This window comes from Myotis myotis, unplaced genomic scaffold (assembly GCF_014108235.1).
Source record: "Myotis myotis isolate mMyoMyo1 unplaced genomic scaffold, mMyoMyo1.p scaffold_m19_p_3, whole genome shotgun sequence".
Classification (NCBI taxonomy): domain Eukaryota; kingdom Metazoa; phylum Chordata; class Mammalia; order Chiroptera; family Vespertilionidae; genus Myotis; species Myotis myotis.
In genome coordinates, this window is record NW_023416335.1 from 6,454,199 (window position 1) to 6,473,853 (window position 19,655).

The window sequence follows — 19,655 nt, forward strand, 5'->3', positions numbered from 1 at the left end:
CAGCGAGCTGGGATCTCAGAGCTGGAGTTGATACAGAGTTTCGATTATAGAACCCAAACAAACCAGATACCTGCTTTCAGCAGCAGAGGCCTCAGAGCTGGAGCCAGAGCTAAAGCTGGCCCAGAATAAAAAAGAAAAAGAAAAAAAGGAGCGGTTGGGAGCTTCAGTCACCTGCCAGCCTGAAAACAGCCCTCAGCCCCTCACCCAGATTGGCCAGGCACCCCAGTGGGGACCCCTACCCTGAAGGGTGTGTGACCAGCTGCAAACAGCCATCATCCCCTCACCCAGGCTGGCCAGGCACCCCAGTGGGGACCCCCACCCTGAAGGGTGTGTGACCAGCTGCAAACAGCCATCATCCCCTCACCCAGGCTGGCCAGGCACCCCAGTAGGGACCCCCACCCTGATCCAGGACACCCTTCAGGGCAAACCAGCCAGCCCCGACCCATGCACCAGGCCTCTATCCTATATAGTAAAAGGGTAATATGCCTCCAAGCACCGGGATCAGCGGAGCTGCGAGGCCTCCCAGCACCGGGATCAGCGTGACAGGGGGCAGCGCCCAAACCCCCTGATCGCCCTGCAGCTCTGTGTGTGACAGGGGGCAGGGCCACAACCTCCCTATCCGCCCTGCTCTGTTCGTGACAGGGGAAGGCGCCCCAACCCCCTGATCAGCCCTGCTATGTGCCTGATAGGGGGGAGCTCCCCATCCCCCTGATCAGCCCTGCTGTGTGTGTGACAGGGTGCGGCGCCCCAACCCCCCCCTCAAGGGCCCTGCTCTGTGTGTGATGGGGTAGAGCCATAACCTCCCCATCGGCCCTGCCCTGAGTGTGACAGTGGTGGTGCCCCAACCCCCTGATCGGCCCTGCTCTGTGTATGACAGGGGGCGGTGCCCCAACTCCCCTATGAGCCCTACTCTGTGAGTGACAGGGGGGAGCTCCTCAACCCCCTGATGGGCCCTGCTCTGTGCGTGACAGGGGGGAGCTCCCCAACCCCCTGATCGGACCTGTTGTGTGTGTGACAGGGGGTGGCGCCGAAACCTCCCTATCAACCCTGCCTTGAGTGTGACAGGGGGCGGTGCCCCAACCCCCCAATCGGCCCTACCCTGAGCGTGACTGAGGGTGGCATCGCAACCTCCCAATCCGCCCTGCTCTGTGCATGACAGGGGGCGGCGCCCCAACTCCCCAATCGGCCCTGCTCTGAGCCCGACCAGGGGCTGCACCTAGGGATTGGGCCTGCCCTCTGCCACCCGGGAGCAGGCCTAAGCCAGCAGGTCGTTATCTCCCGAGGGAGTCTGGGATTGCGAGAGGGCACAGGCCGGGCTGAGGGACCCTTCCCTTCCCCCCCCCCCCCCCCCGAGTGCACAAATTTTTGTGCACCGGGCATCTAGTATATATATATATACATATATATATATATATATATATATATATATATATATATGTATATATATGTGTGTGTGTGTGTGTGTGTATATATATATATATATATATATAGATATAGATATATATTTATTTATTTATTTTTAAAGAGTTAATGGGTTAAACAGTTTCAGTTTGAGAGGACGAAAAAGTTCCAGAGGTGGATGGTGATGATGGTTGCACAATACTGTGAATGCACTTAATGCCTCACTTAAAAAAGTTAAAATGGTACGCCCTCGCTGGTTTGGCTCAGTGCATAGAGCATCAGCCTGCGGACTGAAGGGTCCCGGGTTTGATCCTGGCCAAGGGCACATGCCCGGGTTGTGGGGCTGTGCAGGAGGCAGCCAATCAATGATTCTCTCTCATCATTGATGTTTCTCTCTCTCTCTCCCTCTTCCTTCCTCTCTTAAATCAATAAAGAAATATATATTTTTTAAAGTTAAAATGGTAAATTTCATGTCCTGTCTATTTTATGTCAATGAAAGGAAATAAACAATCCAAGTTGCCCGGGACCAGGCCTTGTCATCATGTCCCCCATGTGAGCGGAGGCGGGACCAGCCCTCGGGCAGCGGCCAGTGTGGCTCCGCTGTCCCATGCGCAGGCCTGTACAGAAAGGCACACAGACATTTCCCCAGAACAACAGCCTTTTCCCACCCGGGCCAAGCGCGCATGTGGGAGAAAGAAGATTTCTGCTGACTCTGCAGGCGCCGTTCACTGACCTCCAGGGTTCAGGGTCTCTCGGTGACTGGGAGGCTTGCCTGATGCATTTTCTCAAAATGAAATCATTCTCTCCGGGGCACTTTTCATTGACCACTCCCTCTACCTCTGGTGCAGAAAACTGCTGGCACCTTCTACCTGGCAGAGTGAAACCTCTGCTCCATGCACCTGGCCACGCACTGACAGACTGATGCGCTATCTAATCTGCGGGACCTGACAGATAGAACTCGCCTTCAAAGAAATGCTAATCTCCCTCGGGTGCTGGTCACTGTCAGCGTCCAGGAGCTTCTCAGTGGGAAGGTTGGTAACCCTTTCAACCCTCACTTTGCAGCAGAACATTGAGAACACTGGAATAGTAGGGTGCCACTGGGGGCATGAGCCCTGACCGGGAACCGAACCGTGACCTCCTGGTTCATAGGAGTAGGGTGCTTTTAGGGTGATATTCGGTTCTCTAACAACACAGCAGTAAAATCACAATCTTAGCAGAGCAGAGGCAGAACGGACATTATGAAAAGTTTGAAGTGCATACAGTACTTCCCAGGGGCCTGAGAATCAATGTGCCTCCTGAGGGTAACGAAAGCTCAGGGAGTACGGCCACAGGAAGGGGCCTGTAGGACCCAGCGGGCAGGAGCGAGGAAGAGGCCCGTTTCTCCCTCTGTCGCTCTCGTCCTCTCCCCGTCCCCGCAGTGTCCAGGCAGCACATTACCTGTCAATGTACACTGAGGGGCGGGCCCTGCAGCGACTCATGCGAGCCCCCGCACCTTGGACCTGACTCAAGGCTGGACCTGAGCAGGACTCCCCCCACTCTGAGCTGGTGCCTAGGAGCGGGCAACACTTCTGGTCAGGTGGGGCCTCGCCTTGGTCTCCTAACTTGTAAAACTGGGGGACACGTGTGAATTGAATCAGTGCTTCTCAAATCCTCGTGTAGGAACTGGTGCTGAACTGGGAAGGTTTTGTTTTTCACAGGCCCATGGAGAAAAGAGAAAATGTGCTCCCCCAAAAGATGGGTTTTTCATAAATCTAATTTGTTTCTATTAGAACAGTAAAGCTACATTTTGTTATATTCACTTTAATGTAACATCATAGGGGTGGCAGTGACTATTAGGTGTTTTCTTTACTTCATGTGAGTAATAAAAAGTCGGCCACTCTAGATAGGTCTCGCAAATCCTCTTTTGGAACTTCATCAGTCTGCCCGATCCAAAAATGGTGGAAACTGTTAGATGAACTCAACTCCAGGTTCCCTAATCTTTAAACTTCTTTGTGCCCATAGATTCGACTCCATAGAGTATCTGGAGGGCATCTAAATATCTGACAGCCAGATACTAATTTACCATGAAAAACTGAGCCTAATACTCGGGCAGAAATCCTGTCTTATAGCCCTGGTTTCGTGGCATCGCTCTCCCTGCCTTATTCCTCCCACCTACTGCACACAGCGGATGCCACACAGACTGCCGCCTCTCTCAATCCCTGGTCAATAATTGACTTGACTTGGGCAGGTACCTACATGCTTTCAGAAAACCTTCAGGGAAGGAAATTACTCTGACCTTTTCCCTAGATAGCAGTCTGCATTCCAATCTTTTCCCTGGATAATAGAAGACTCTACCTCATCCTGCTGCTCTCATCCAGCTCTGGCCGCAGTGTCAGAGATAGCGGGGCGGGGGGGGGGGGGGGGGGACGGGGGGGGGGGGGGGGGGGGGGTGGCTGCCACCAGCAGGGCCCACACAGAGGAGCCAGTGCCTTGGGAACAGTGGGTTACTCAGTCTCCATTTGCAAGTTGCTCATAGTGGTTATTTCCAATCACCATGTAAGGTCCTGCTGGGGGTGGATAGAGAAATGAGAGGAATCTTGACGTACGCTGATACTTAAACATCACTGCACTTACCACATGCAGATGTACTAATTTGAAGAAAAGATAGCTCTGTTGTTGAGGTTCTTGTTTTTGTCCGAGTACCCAGTTTCCACTGGAGGTGTAAGATCCAAACTCTTTCTGAATCCTACTCTAAACTAGGTTCTTTATTTGTATAAAACTGTGCTTCTTTCCTTCGCATTTATCTCGATCTCTAATGGGATATAACTGCAGCATTTGTCCATGCAATTAAGAGCCCCCTCTGGATGCAACGTACTAAGTGGTCCCGAGTCAGGCACAATTTTGTTTCCCGTTGTACGCCCTGCACGACATGTCCAGCACACGGCAGGCACTGAATACCCGCTACCGACTGAATAAGCAAGAGGGAGTGCCAGGCACTGGTCTCTGCTCAAGGGCACGTTGTCAAAAACACTTACTTGTTCTCAGCAACCGCTTTCTGCTACTCCAGGCTTTCGAGTCTAATGGCTTGAAATATACACCAACACCAACCAACCGTTTGGAACCTGAATATTGGGGGACATCCACTGACAACCTCCCTGGCCTTTTCTGGAACCCCTGCCCAGACTGTCACACTGCTAAAGTAGTTCTACAACTGGGCTAAGTCGGCTGCAGCAAAAGGAGATGACAGTCCTGTGTTGGGTTTTCCTTCTCTTCATTAGTGACAGAATTTGTAGGAAGCAAAGACCACAGGGACTCCCCCAAGTTGGCCCCTTTGAGAACTATCAGATGGAGGAGGTGCTGCCTTGTCCTGTGGGCAAGGAGTGGCCCTGCCCCAAGGGTAGGGCAGGCCCTGGGAACAGGAAAAGCTTATCCCAGGGTCCAGACTTAGCATCCTCTTTTGGAAGCAATGGCTACGTTTACGAATGTAAGTTTTTAAAAAAGCATTAGCTTTCAAAGCCTGAATGTAGGCATCACCATTGCTTGTGTGGGAATCTGGTCCATTGAGATCCAATCCATTTGCTACAATCACACTCCAGCCAGTAAGAAAACAAGGACAGCAGACCACTCGGAACCCGTGGGCTGCTCAGACTCTCCAACATCCAAGCCCTCTTGCATTGGGAGTAAGACCCGAGCCTCTGGACCCTGGGATTATTAGTCCACTGAAGGAAGAGGCCTGCTGCTAGGTCTCAAGCAACTAACGGGGAAATGGACATATTAAAATCGTTTTTAAAAGAATACAGACAGTCGGCAGTGCCGCCGCCGTCGCCGCCGCAGGTGTAGCCGCGCTCCAGCCTCTCGGTCGGGCTCGCCTGTCCCGGACTCTCCCCGGCTCTGAGCGTCCCTACCCAGGGACGACCGGAGAGTCTGCTCACCGCCCGTCTCGGCCGTGCTCCGCTCCTCGGGCGTGCGAGGGGCCGCGGCGGTGGTTGGCAGCGGCGCCCGGCATGTATCAGAACCCGCGGCGGCTCTGCTCCGCCCTGCTGCTCAGGGACGCGCCCGGCCTGCGCCGCCGGCCCGGCCCCGGCCCGCGCGGGCAGTCGTCCCCGCGGGCGGCCGCCCCCCGACCAGCGTCCCCCCGGCTCCTGGTGGCTGCCTCGGGCGCCGCGACGCTGTGTTCGCGAACAGCCTGTTCCATGGGAAACGGCACGAGCAGACTCTATAGTGCTCTTGCCAAGACACTGAACAGCAGCGCTGCCTCCCAGCACCCAGAGTATTTGGAGTCGCCTGACCCAGAACATCTGGAGCCCATTGATCCTAAAGAGCTGCTTGAGGAATGCAGGGCAGTCCTGCACAGTCGACCTCCCCGGTTCCAGAGGGACTTTGTGGACCTGAAGACAGATTGCCCCAGTAGCCACCCCCCTATAAGGGTCATGCAATGGAACATCCTCGCTCAAGGTAAGGCCGATGCTTTTGTTCCTGAGCATTAAGTTTGTGGTGACTGCCTTTCTGCCTCTGCACTTGCCAGGGCACTGATGTCTCACGTGGAGGGAAGAGGTGTGGGCAAATGGGAGGTGTAAGATGGGGTGACAAGGGCAGCATCCGCTCCCAGAAGGGCAAGTTAGGAAAGCAACTCGAAACGTATTCCTTACCTTCCATGTTTGTAGGCCATCCAGATACAATGAAAGTCTACTTCCCAGCACTTCAAAATCTAAAGGACCCCATCACTTGTCAGCCTCAAAACTTTTGTTGTCTCCACTTTCAGTCCACAGCATTAAGATAGCATTTGCAAGGGAGAAACTGAGTCTCCTGAATGGTTACATATGGAACTTGCTACAGGGAATGGGAGCTGTGTGGGTGTGCTGAACCTGTCATTCTTATGGCCATCTTCTCACCCATTCACATCTCCATCAACTTTCCCTAGTGTTCTCTCTCATGTAGCAGTTGAAATTTTAAGGAACGGGAACAAGGGCTGCTTTTTTGCCCCTTCCTCCCCAAGAAAAGGGCATGCTTGCTGACTTCCCAATCTTTGGTTCATTCGTTTTTTTCCAGCTGTTCATTCATAAGTAGGAAAAGCTGCCTATTTAGGATCCCATTCATTCTGAGTGGTGTCTGTATCCATTCATAGTCAGTGTTGAAATTAGTATATAGAGTTAAACCTATCTATCTCATCTGACATAGTTTAGATCCCTAGAACTGCAAAGAATACTGTTTAAAGCTAAAACTTAATGCCGTTTAGGCGGAGAATCACCCACAGCGCCTGAAGGAGGAAGCCCTGGGAGGGTCTTGAGTCATATCAAAAACCCAAGGAGATTCCCAGGAACTTAACAATCATGATTCTGTAGTAGCTGACAACCGACTGGCTTTTTTATTTCAGCTCTCGGGGAAGGAAAAGACAACTTCGCACAGTGCCCCGTGGAAGCACTCAAGTGGGAAGAGCGGAAGTGTCTCATCCTAGAAGAAATCCTAGCCTACCAGCCTGACATCTTGTGTCTCCAAGAAGTGGACCACTATTTTGACACCTTCCAGCCACTCCTCAGCAGACTGGGCTATCGAGGCACATTTTTCCCCAAGCCCTGGTCACCTTGTCTCGATGTAGAACATAACAATGGACCAGATGGCTGTGCCTTGTTCTTCCTCCAGAACCGCTTCAAGTTAGTCCACAGTACCAATATCAGGCTGACGGCCATGGCATTGAAAACCAACCAGGTGGCCATTGTACAGACCCTAGAGTGCAAGGAGTCCAGTCAACAGCTCTGCGTCGCTGTCACCCACTTGAAAGCACGATCCGGCTGGGAGCAGTTTCGATCAGCTCAAGGCTGTGATCTTCTCCGGAACCTGTAGAACCTCACCCAAGGAGCCAAGATTCCCCTTATTGTTTGTGGGGACTTCAATGCAGAGCCAACAGAGGACGTCTACAAAAATTTTGCTTCCTCCAGCCTCAACCTGAGCAGCGCCTATAAGCTGCTGAGTCCAGATGGGCAGTCAGAACCTCCGTATACTTCCTGGAAGATCCGGACCTCGGGGGAGTACCGGCACACCCTGGACTATATCTGGTATTCTAAACACTCTCTGAGTGTGAGGGCAGCTCTGGATTTGCTCACTGAAGAACAGATTGGAGCCAGTCGGCTCCCATCCTTCAATTATCCTTCTGACCACCTGTCTCTAGTGTGTGACTTCAGCTTTAATAATGAACCTGATGGACTTTCATAAACACTTTGTAATCACAAGTCTTAACCAGGGATGTTTCAGGAAAACTGAGGTTAGGATACGTTGCCCGAGGAAGGATTCCCAGTTTCTCTCACTTCACTTTCCATGTTTCCAGCATGCCTTGGAGAAGGAATCCCACTAGTTAACAAACGTTTTCCATTAAACCCTTCAGCGAAAAAGGTGTTTGCACTCCAGTTTTGGCTTGTTTTTTTCTCCTTTCCCCTAGCATTAAATTTAGATCAATTAAGGGCATTAAATTAGTCTTGTTGTGAAGTTTTCAGTTTGATGATGCTATATAAAAATACTTTGTCTTCCATAATTAACAAGTATGCAGGAACAATTTCCTCTAGACAGTATTTCAAGTTATTTATTTGTGGTTTTAAGTATCAACAAGATATGCATGGCAGTATTTATTTTTTTTGTATCTTCATGTGAAAATAATAGCATTACAAACATTTAAGAACCATGCAAAATGTAAGTTAGAGAGTAATTTATAGTAATTTTCTTAAGGCTTTAAGATGTTTTTATTTGGGGTCTAACAAAATAGTGTACAAATAGTGTACAAAGGAACTATTTAGCCTGGAGGCCCCAGGGGTTTTTTTTTTGTTTTAAGTGGAAATAGCTGGTCTCGATAAGTTCTTCATAACAATTCTTGCTGTGCCTCCATGTTCCCCATTATTTTATTTCTTGAAGATTCCATGACCAGTTTGGTCTTTGTCATTTAATCACTGCTGTGCATTTACAGATTTCTGTTGGAATGCTACTGGTATACATTTGATTTGTGGCCACTCAGTGTCACAGTGATTTGTATTGGAATGTGCTGTTCACGATGGGTTATTTAGGAGCAGTGGCTGGTAAAGTCAGGGGGACCTTCTTTTCAGAGATGGGCAACCAGAAAGCCTGTTCACAGGCTGTCATTGTAATTTCCTAAGACAGCCAGGTGACTGGCTCAGAGTGTCTAGAAAGAATGTAAAAGGAAAGATAACCTGGAATTCTCTTTCCTTGGGGGGAAAAAAGTGGTCAAGGTGAAGCCCCTTCCAAACAAAGTCCCAGCAAATAACCTATGGGTAATAAATTGAATATTTTAATCCATGAATTGTATATATTTAAAATTAATAAATGGTCTTTTGAAACTAAAAAAAAAAAATAAAAAAAAAATAAAATAAAAGAATACAAATAGTTACTATTGAGAAAAAAGGAACAAGCCCAATTTCTAAATTATTAGGTTTTTCACAATAGCAAAAAAAAAAAAAGTAAACAATCCCAACGCCCAGCCTTTGAGGTATTGTCATATATTAATTTGAAAGACTATAGAGCCATTAAAATAATAAATGCATGGCCTGTGTCAACACATGGAAAAGCAGGTGGGAATAAAGAGAAAAAAGATACACACACACGTTCACTGATGGCTACCATGGAAAATCATGTTTAGACAATGATAAGAATGAAAAACAATAGAGTTAAGCAAATAGGTGGTGTTTTCACGTGAAAGGGTTCTTTGTGTTTAGGGGAGGTGCGATGTGTGAGTCCCCCTAGGAGATTGTTTTTAAAATAGCAAAGCTAGTTGGTGTGGCCTTTCATAGGGACTGTGTGGTCACATCTTCCCAAGGCTCGAGTCCTCAGGGTTGTCCTGGGCACAAGAACCTAAGAAGTCAGTCTATGCTGCAACCCTCCTCCCTAGCTCTGCCCTCCCTAAGACCCCCAGGGTCCCAGGTGTCTCTCTCTCTCTCTCTCTCTCTCTCTCTCTCTCTCTCTCTCGTCTTTACACAAACCAAGCTCCTTGGCCCACTCTCTCAGTCTTGCACTCGGCTCCTGGGGGGGGCAGCCGACACCGTGAGTTAACCTCGGCTTATATAACTAGTCAGAGCATACCAGAGTGTTTGTTACCTTAGGAAATATTTTTTTTTCTAGTATAATATTATTTTCTACCCCCTCACCTCTAATTTTAAAAGTAACAGGTGCCTATTATAAAGAATTTCTCATTTTATAAGTGACACTGGGAAACAATCCACAGTAGTTCCTAGGGGTGTCTTACACGCGTGCGCTGTGTGTGGCGGCTCAGCCCCTGGCCACAGCTGCTGGACAGGGTGACACCTGCCACAAGAGCAGCCAAACCACAGTGTACGAAAGCCTCCTGTGGCTTTACTGTGACTGCTGAGCCAGTCGGATGCTCTCAGGGAATTTAAATGTGAGGACCCAGGAGGGAACGTGGGTGGGCGTAGCATTAGCCTGAGGACATGCAGAGAAAGGAGGGAGCCAGAGCTGGACACCGCAGGACCCGTCCACAAAGGAGCCACAGAGGGAGCAGACCGGACTGAGCTGGAGCCAGGGGAAGAGAGGGAGGGGAAGAGAGAGGAGGAGGAAGGAGGGGGAGAGAGAAAGACATGGGAGAGAGACGGAGATGACATTAGGCTCTCAGCTTCCTGGGGAAGGGCCCATGCTTGTACTGTGCCTGGAGATGAGCAGTGCCTGGCTCAGGGAAGTCACCCAATGGGAGGGTGTGGCCTGCCTGGCAGACACGTGAGGAAGCAACAAGCAGGGCGGATGGCGCCTCTGAGGGGTCGCCTGTCGCATCTGCAGAGCCTAAGCAGGCGCCAGTCTCCACCTCACCCACAGGGTCCCCATTCCAGCCTCCTGTGCCGACGAGACCCCCCTCTCCCTCGCTGCCCCACGGTTCTCGACAGTGAGCCTCAGTGTGTACGATACCTTTTTTGTTGTTGTAGTTCCTGAAAGCTCAGAGTCCAACAGAGAAATGTAAACAAAGGACAGAATAAAAGTCCTCTAGGAGCCAAAGATGATGACTGTCCACTTTCACCCTGAAAACATACTGTTCTGTTCCACTTTTTTATTCTTAACAAGTGAAATATTTCCACACCACGGACAAGCTTTTTAAAACGTGATTCAGTGACTACGTGTAGGGGTGTTAGGTGTTAGGTGTTAGACACTTAGGTTATTTCTGACAGCTCGCTTTGTAAGTAACGCCCTCTGTCTGTGAAGTTTGTGGCAGCTTTACTCCTAGTTGCTAAGGCACTGAAAGCAACTCGAACGCCTGGCAGGAAAATGGATAAACAAGCCACGGTACATCCATACAACGGAACACTACTCGGCAACACAAAGGAACAAACCACTGATGAGTGCAAAATAGCGGGTGCCCCCCGGAAACATTATGCAAAATGAAAGCAGCCAAACGCGAAAGACGACACAGTGTGATCCCATTCATACGATGTTCATGAAAAGGCTAGAGAGCAGATCAGTGGTCGCCAGGGCTGCGCAACGGCTCACGGAAGGGGACTGACAATATAGGGTAGCACAGATGAAGGCACTGAGACGGTGGGGACCTTTTTCATTGTGATGGCATCAAGCAGATGCCATTCGTTGCAATTTACCTCAGCTTGCAGAGAGGTGTTAAGATCTGGTGGGCAGTTCAGACAGAGAACTCACACAGCTGTTAAAAGGTCTGAGCGACTTCACCAACTTACCCCATCACAAGAGCTGCACTACTTCCCCACCCGGGTTGTCTGCACACATCTCCGGCTCATGGGCCTCAGCATGGACCTCATTTCCTCAGACGCACCTGGTGATCCCCCAAGCTCGGAACTCAGAGCCGGCCCTCCTCTGCTCCCTCTATCCCCAGCCAGCTGATGCCCAAGCCTGTAGGCGCTGGGTCATAAATACACCTCATTTCCTACTTGGGACTCTCAGTCTTCCTCCTCTCACGGCAACAATCTACCCACTGGCCTCGCTGCCTTCACTCTGTCCCGGAGTCGGAGTCATCGTCTGGAGACTAATGTGGATAAAGGGTCGAACAAAGCCCTCAATGTCTGACCTCCAGTTGAACTTGGCTGTCCCTTCTCCCACCAGCCCTCAGGCTCCCATCTCTCCAGCCGCAGAGCTGCACCTCAGGCCCTGAGCATGTGTGTTCTTCACAGCTCACGCTCCCTGCCCAGAAGGTACCCTTATCCATCGGTAACCACACTCATCCCTGTCCCTCTTGAAGCCCCCCAATTCCCTCAGCAGCCACGCCTCCGAAAGCCCTTACGGAATTTCATGTTTTCATGTGTGTCTCCCTCTGGACTCTGAGTCTCCAGGGGACAGAAAATGTGCGCCCAGGGATGCCACCAAGCACAGAGTGGGAGCCACACGCATGGCCTGGCCTGATAGTATCCGTTCTCATGCATATAGATTTGAGCAGCTCCATGCAGCTGGGACAGAGAACAAGAAAAGGGATTCCTTATAAGCACTGAAGAGGTGCGAGGGTGGTGACCCCGTTCAGGGGTCAGTTCTGTGCCAGACACTTCCTATATGACCTCATCGAGTCCTCACTACAACGTGTGAAGATAGTAGTATCACCATATTTTATAGGAAACCAGACTCGATCGTACCCGGGCCTCAGAGAGGCCTGGTCCAGGCCCAAGGCCCAAAGCTGCACTCAGCTACGCATTGGCTCCAGGACACACTTTTATCATTTATCTCCAACATATGGTGTGAACACTGCTCAGGGCCACATGTCCTGGGGTAACTTGCTAAGTTTAGGGGTGGCTACAGAACGGGGAAGGAAAACTCAGTGAGTTGTTTTCATTTGAATGGCCTTTTGATTGGTGGAATATAGTTTCTTTCCACCTTGGGCTTGATTTGTTGATTACTAAGTGCCCTCATATCCCACCTACAAAGCAGAGACATCCGGGCGCAGTGCTCCAGCTCACTGGCCCACAATTAAGTATGGGTTGGCAGTGGGGGCTGCAGCTCCCATGGAACCCTAAAAACTTGCCATTAATTAATAAAATAAGCCTGGCCCGTTTGGCTCAGTGGATAGAGTGTCAGCCTGTGGACCAAAGGGTCCCAGGTTCAATTCAGGTCAAGGGCACATACCTCGGTTGCAGGCTCCTCCCCGGCCCAGGCCCTGGTTGGGCTCATGTGAGAGGCAACCAACTGATGTGTTTCTCTCACATTGACATGTCTCTCTGTCTTTCCCTCTCTCTTCCACTTCCTCTAAAAAAAATCAATGGGAAAACATCTTCATTTGAGGATTTAAAAAAAAAGGGAATAAAAATGACTTTGGATTTGAGTGAAATAAAATGGAGTCACTATGGTCAAACTAAATTTTTAACTTCAAGTGGGCTGCAGGATAAGAAAATCATTATTCTTGTTCTAACTGACTCTGGGAACTTAAACTTTTGCACTTTCTACTCTTGTGTTGATAACTGGATACACAGTGCATTACGCACTAATGACCGAACATACCTCGAGCCTTCACAATGACCTCAGGAGGGAAATGCTCCACTGGACACCTGACGGTCACCATCCTGCTCCAACCTGGGAGTTAAGAAGGCAGAACTGATTCTTCTCAAGAATGTGCTTTTAACTGTAAAGCCCTCAGCTTTTCTTTCTCCTTTGGAACACTCCGGGCAGGTCCTAGATGTGTTTTCAGTGTGCAAGCCCTAAGACCCTTGAATAAATCTTTGTCATTTATTTCTAGCCAAAACTTTGCTACTGAACTGAAGGGGTCCCAATAACACACCAACAGGAGTTTGCAGCCAAGAAGGTGAGGATTTCTGAAGGAGAAGGTGCCATGCTCGGAGTCACAGGTGGCTCTTGCTCACAGACCTGGCTCCCCGATGGCTTCCCGGGCGTGGATTATACAGGAAAGATCACTAATCATGGTGACTGCTGATTAGTTGGTGCTAGGGGAGGGGTTTCTGATCCTAGCCTTTGGTCCTGATGTCAGCCATGGAGTTGCTCTGTCCAATTTCACAAGGACTTGTTCTGTGCGGTCGTTCTGCTCTCCTGGGTCTGGAGCTAAAACACCCCTGAGGCCGAGGTATTATGTTTAGTTGCATTGAACACTGTCTCAATAGTCAGTAGACCCAGGACCTTGTTTCTAAGGCTACTGGCTGCCGACCAGAACCTCACTGTCCCGAGGGCTTCATGATTAAGAAGGAAGGGGGCAGGGGTGAATCAGGGTTCTAGTGAGGCCAGTCTGAGTCAAAGGGGGGAAAAAACCAAAATAAAAGGCCAGATTAAAAACAAGGGTTTGTAAACTGTATCATTTAAGATGGAATGTTTTCCCTTTTCAGGGACATTGGCGTTACAGCCTCCAGACTCTCTGTGAGTTCAGTTGATGGGCTGTGAGTGCAGGACCCACCCAAGAAGACACCTACTGATCTGTTTCTCTGCATCGCCTGCAAAGGACACTCCGTCCATCAGTCCTGGGCTCCTCCCTGGAGCAGCTCCGAGCTCGATATGTACCAGCTCCTTCTCTCCAGAGGCCCATCCTGCAGCTTTATCAAGCTCCGCTCCGCATCTATTCTGGGCCACGCTCATTTCCTGTGGTGGAAATTAGCCTTTGACAGTGTTCCTTTCACACTTAATCTGTTCATTCTCATTGCAGCCAGTCCCTTCAGCTCTGCCTCGGCGCTAAAGGAATGGTGCTACCAGAACACACGGTCCCTTGAAAAGCCCCTCCCTCGCCTCCTCCTGCCCCTCGAAGAGGCAGGAAGGCACTGCATTTGGTGCAGACTCTTGCTTTTTACCTTCACTCCAAAAAAGAGGTGCCGGAAAGCAGCATTCTCCATACAGTTTGCTAGCCAGGGGGCCACCTGGTGATGAAAGAGATGAAATGCAGCAGTAAGGTGTAAGAATATTCTTTTTCCTTTTCTTTTTTTTTTTTTTTACCAGCCTTATTGAGGTTATCATTCATATATATATATACACACATACATACATACATACATACATACATACATACATACATACTGTGTGTGTTTAAGGTGTACAACTTGATGTTTTGGTACATATACATTGTGAAGTGATCACCAAAATCAAGCTGATTAATACATCCACTGTCTCCACATAGCTACCATTGTCCTTTTGGGGTGTGTGTGTGTGTGTGTGTGTGTGTGTTGAGAAGCTGTAATTGAAGATCTACTAAGCACATTTCAAGTATACAAGACAGTATTGTTAACTACAGTCCCCAGGCTTACATTAGATCAAGGATTTACTCATCTTGCAAACCTGAAACTGCAGACTCATAGAGGTGAAGTGTATTATTTTGAGTGTTTCATTCTTCGTCACTTACTTTTCAAGGTTTGTAAAGTGTATCATTTAAGATGGAATGTTGTCCCTTTTCAGGGACATTGGCTGACCTTTCAACTGCACTGGATCTGTGAATGCATAGTTAAAACAAAACTAAAACTTCTTACTCTCAAAGTTCTTCGTCACCATCTCTCAGAAACATTTTGAGACATCTCATAATTTGAGGGTCAGGGTTAGCATTTGGCAAAATAGAAGCCACAAGAGGTGAGGGAACGAGACTCAGCTGGAGCTAGGGGACAGGATTCTGGTCCCTGCTCGGCCCCATCGAGCATTCCCACCGAGGGCAAGCCATTGCATTGACCTCCCAAACCTCGGCTTCCTGGTTGTCAAATGAAGATGCTGAACTACAGGGTCTTTAAGAGCCTTCCAGCTCTGAAATGATAAATGTGTGAGATACAGGGTGGGGCAAAAGTAGGCTTACAGTTGTGAGTAACAAATACAGTTTATTCTTGTATTCTTGTATTATTGATGAATTATGGTACTATTTTCCATATGAACTGTGAACCTATGTTTGCCCACCCTGTACAATCATGTGTTGGATTATTTTTAGAGATCTTAGAGGCAAGAGGCTGAGTGTGAAAGGAAATGGGAATCTGTCCTTGGTAACCTTTCTGGTATGTGAGCACTGGTCATGTGGGCCACAGGGGAATTGACCAAAGGGACCTCCGGTCCCACTTTGCAAGCCCACTTATGAATTATTCATGTTTTACAAGCAAAAAAGTGTGTGTGGGGGGGCGGTTAATTGCTGGTTTGACCTCTGAGAGGAGATCTGCTGGGAAAGAAATGTTGTTTGCTAGAGAGGGCAGACCAAGGGCTTTTCAGAAGGAAAGGGACTTTACAGGTCATCTAATCTACACCCACCCACGTCCAGGGAAAGAAACCAACCTCAGATGGACTTAAGTGACCGGATCAAGATCACAGCTAGTTAGTTGCAAAGTCAGAACAGTCCACTAAGAGGGGCTCCTTCTAAATAGGAAGAAATTCCTGATATTATAACCCAACACATCCAGGGGTAGAGAGTCTGGTTTCCACGCTAATGCTCACAAAAGTCATGTAATACAACATATAAATGTGACAAATATTAAAAGCCACTGCTCTGTGCATGTCAGTCATGAGCAGACCCCAGATGTCCCTGGAGAGCAGGAGAGGGAGAGGGGAGAGACACTGCCTAGGAGAGCGTCTGTTTCCTCGAGTCCGATCAGGGATGAAGGCCCCACCCTCCAGAATCTTGGACCCAGTAACAAAATATTGAACATTTTTCTAATGTTGTTACTGAACATGAATAATTGATGAACCACTGAATTTTCTCCCCACATTTTGACATTCTAAGAATTGGTCAACTCTACCAGCCTCATCCCTTGACTCTCCTTCTCCCTGGCCTCCTCCAACCACGCTGCTGGCCTCCTTGCCAGGCTCTGAGCCTGGGGTCACCCTTCACGCTCTGTCCTCGGTACCCATGCACAGGCTGCTCCTCTTCTTGAAAGGTTCATCTCCCAGAATCCACCTGACTCACTCCTCCATCTTTTCCAAGCCTTTGCTCAAACATCATCTCCGCACCCTGGCCAGTGTAGCTAGCTGGTTAGAGCATCAGCCTGCGGACTCAAGTGTGGGTTTGATTTCCAGTCATGGGCACATACCTGAGTTGCAGGTTTGATCCCCAGCCCTGGTCAGGGCACATGATGCAGGAGGCAACCAATCTATGTGTCTCTCCCACATCAATGTCTCTCTCTCTCTCTCTCTCTCTCTCTCTCCCCACCTCCCTTCCAGAATCTCTAAAAATCAATGGAAGAAATATCCTTGGGTGAAGATTAACAACCAAAAAATATATCCTCTTCGCAGGAGGCCTTGCCTCAGAACCCTATAATTTATAATTAATAACTCCTGGCCCCCTTCACTGTGCTCTATCTTTTCTCTAGCTCATCACCTCCCACATTCCATACTGCGGATCTGTCTCCTCCCTAGTGTGTGAGCAGCATGATGAGGGCAAGGGCTTGGTGGCTTGGTCTGTTTTGTTCTCTGTAGAGTCCTGGGGACCTAGAACAGTGTCTGGCACATAGTAAGTGCTCAATAAATATTTTTTTTAGTGCATGCAAGCTTTTACTCACTTCCTATTTTTGTCCCTGCTTGCCTCTACCTTCAAACTGTAACCTCTTTCCCAGACCTGCTCAAATCCACGCCCCCAAGTGGAAGTGGATCGTCGTCACAGCTGAGAGAGGACAGTCTCCAGCCTCCTCCTCTTCATTTGAGGAAACCAGCAATGTTTAGTGAATTGTCCAAAGTCACAGATCCAGGACTTGAACTTGGATCTTTGGTTGACTCCCAACCCAGGGCTCTCCCCACAGCCCCGTTTCTCTGTGGCTCTCTATGCCGGAGCCTACCCTGCCTCCTCACAGCTCACCTGAGTGATGCCGAGTCCCGACTCTGCCACTAGTTAGACCTGTGCCGTGGGCATCTCCCTGCTCAGGGGGAATAACACCTGCCTTATACACTGACCAGGAGGTGGAAGCCCAGCTCCTCCCCTAGTGGGAGCTCGGTGCCTGCTTGTTTCTTTCCCTTTCGCTGCCTTGAGAAGAGGGTCGTTTGCTCTGCACAGCATTACATTTCTTGAGGTCTCGTCTGCTGCCTTCACCCAGCAGACGCTAAAGAAATACTCAGGGCCTAGCAGACTGTTAAAGGGGCAGGTGGCAGGGAGAAAGCCCTCCCCCTCGTGGGCCCTCTCACTGTCAGGGCTGGCTCACACGTTCTGGCCCTTGGGCCTCGCACCCCCATTAAAATGGATGATGAAGATGAGCAAAGCCTCCAGGTAAGGCAGCATAGAGCATTTTTTATTCTTCTCAGTGGCCAATTTATTGGCAAAATGGCTCAGTTTCAAAGGTCATCCTAAAGGAGCAGGAATCAAGATTTCCTTAGATACTAGCATATGAGTATTTCCCAAATTCTGCTCCTAAAAAAAAAAAAAAAAAAAGCCGGGGTGCTTTGTGATCCAGACACAGTGGGTTTGAGTTATCGAACGACACTTAGGATTTTTGCAGGACTTTTCAGAGCCTTTGTTCTGCATAAGTGCATGTGGCTCTCCAAGAGGAGTGGCGGTATACTCGCACTAAAACATTTTCCCAACTTACTTGTACACCCTTTCCCCCCACATAGCTGTTCTTGCAACTAGTGTTCTATAGACCACATTTGGGGGGATTCAGCTGTAGACAAACTTCCTCTATTGGAGCTGAAAGGCTGAGCTGGGACAGGTTCATCAAGATCAGATGACTAGTTAGGGCAGAACCAGGGCTGGAATCCAGCCTCCTGGTGTGTTTTCTATGCTGTTCCCTCTACACAGCACGGAGGTTCATGAAGGCCCTTGAAGCAGACTGGCTCTATTGAGAGATCCTGCTATTTTCACTCCAGGAAATAAACCGACATGGAAAGTAACCAAAGAGATGGACTTTCTAGCGATAAAGAATGAAAGTGTGTCTGTGAGAGCATGTGTGTGTGCGCGTGCGAGTTACAGGAATAGCAACGGCACTGAAAGATGTATTCCCACCCAAAGCGGCTGAATAGTTCCCCAAAGCCCCAAAGTAAAGGAGTGTCTCTCCCAGCCCTCCCCTGCCCTCACATGCTCCTGGGAACAGCTCACGAGAAACTGAGCCTCCATCCGTGAGGGCGTCCACCTGGCCCAGTGTGGGAGGCTCAGCAATGGTCCCCAAAGACATCCATGTCACAGTCCCCAGGACCTGTGACTGTCACTCCATACGCAAAAGGCACTGTACAGCTGTGATTAAATTACGGCTTCAGATGGGGAAATACCCTGTATTATCTGGGTGGCTCCTACATGAAATCACAAGTGTCCTTCTAAGAGGAAGGCAGAGGGAGAGGTGATGATGGTGAAGAGAAAGGGACCACAAGCCATGGAATACAAGTGTCCACAGATACTGAGAAAGGCAAGGAAACAGGTCCTCTGGTGGTGCCTTCAGAAGGAACCGCCCTTGTCCACACCTGGACATGAGCCCCGTGAAAATGATTTCAGCTTTCTGACCTCCAGAACCAGAAGAGAATACATCTGTGTTGTTTTAAGCCCCTAAGCTCGTGGCAATTTGTTACAGTCGTAGTAGGAAATTAATATGCATCCAGAGTGATGCAAGCATCCCAGTTCACTCTGAGAAGGTTGTGCCACCCAGATAAGGTGAGTGCTGGCAACAGCCCACTGGGTGGTGTGACAGGCTCAGGTGGCAGCTCAGTCACCCCACACGGCTAGCAGCCATCCAGAGGTCTCCTCCGAGCATTGCCCTCTGACACAGCTTCATGCAGAAGGGGCTGGGCTTCCCTGTTCAGACAACATCGGTGCCTCCTGCAGTCCTCAATCTGTTCCTGTTGCAAGAAGTGGGCAGGGACGGGTCTGTGACACCACACCTCACCTATGTGGCCTTCAATGATGGCTTTCCTTGGCAGCATCACAGCTTAGCCAATGGGCAAAATGCAAGTCAAGCCAGTTAGGTCTGCTTGGGAACGGGCTGCACTTGCTCATAAAACATTTCAACATTGGCAGGGTGTATTTTCTCCCACCTGTCCCGGAATACTTTCTGACATCGTTACCATTCCTGCGTGGCCGGCACTGATACCTCATAACACAACATCTCACCAGCAAATCTGAGGCCCAGGAAATTATTTCACCTGAAACTATCAAGCACATCTCAAGGCAGAAAGAATTTCTTCTAGGCCAAGGCAGCTGAAGAGAGTGTCTCTGGCTTGGCTGCTATTTTGCTCATGGAAGGTAGGATATTGGGCAATATTTAATGAGATAAGTGGCAAAATCCAGCTCAGCGATAACACTGCCACATGCTGCTGTTTTCTTGTGACGTGCTAGAGGGGAGGGCGTGGCATCTGGGGTGACTCTCTGTGATGCTGCTCAGCCAATGAGAAAACGAGGCACAGTGAGTTACCCAAGCTCCAGACAGGTCACTGATGCTAATCAAAGTGTTTAAAGC

At 49.4% G+C, this 19,655-nt stretch overlaps 1 protein-coding gene across 1 annotated transcript; it reads left to right on the forward strand.

The window, feature by feature from the left end:
• Window positions 1-5,185: 5,185 nt before the first annotated feature.
• On the forward strand, window positions 5,186-8,002 carry LOC118651580 (nocturnin-like). Its single transcript, XM_036300878.1, has 2 exons — window positions 5,186-5,835; window positions 6,755-8,002. Exons 1-2 carry the CDS (start codon window positions 5,385-5,387, stop codon window positions 7,219-7,221), a joined length of 918 nt encoding a protein of 305 aa, XP_036156771.1. The 5' UTR covers window positions 5,186-5,384; the 3' UTR covers window positions 7,222-8,002.
• The last annotated feature ends 11,653 nt before the right edge of the window (window positions 8,003-19,655 follow it).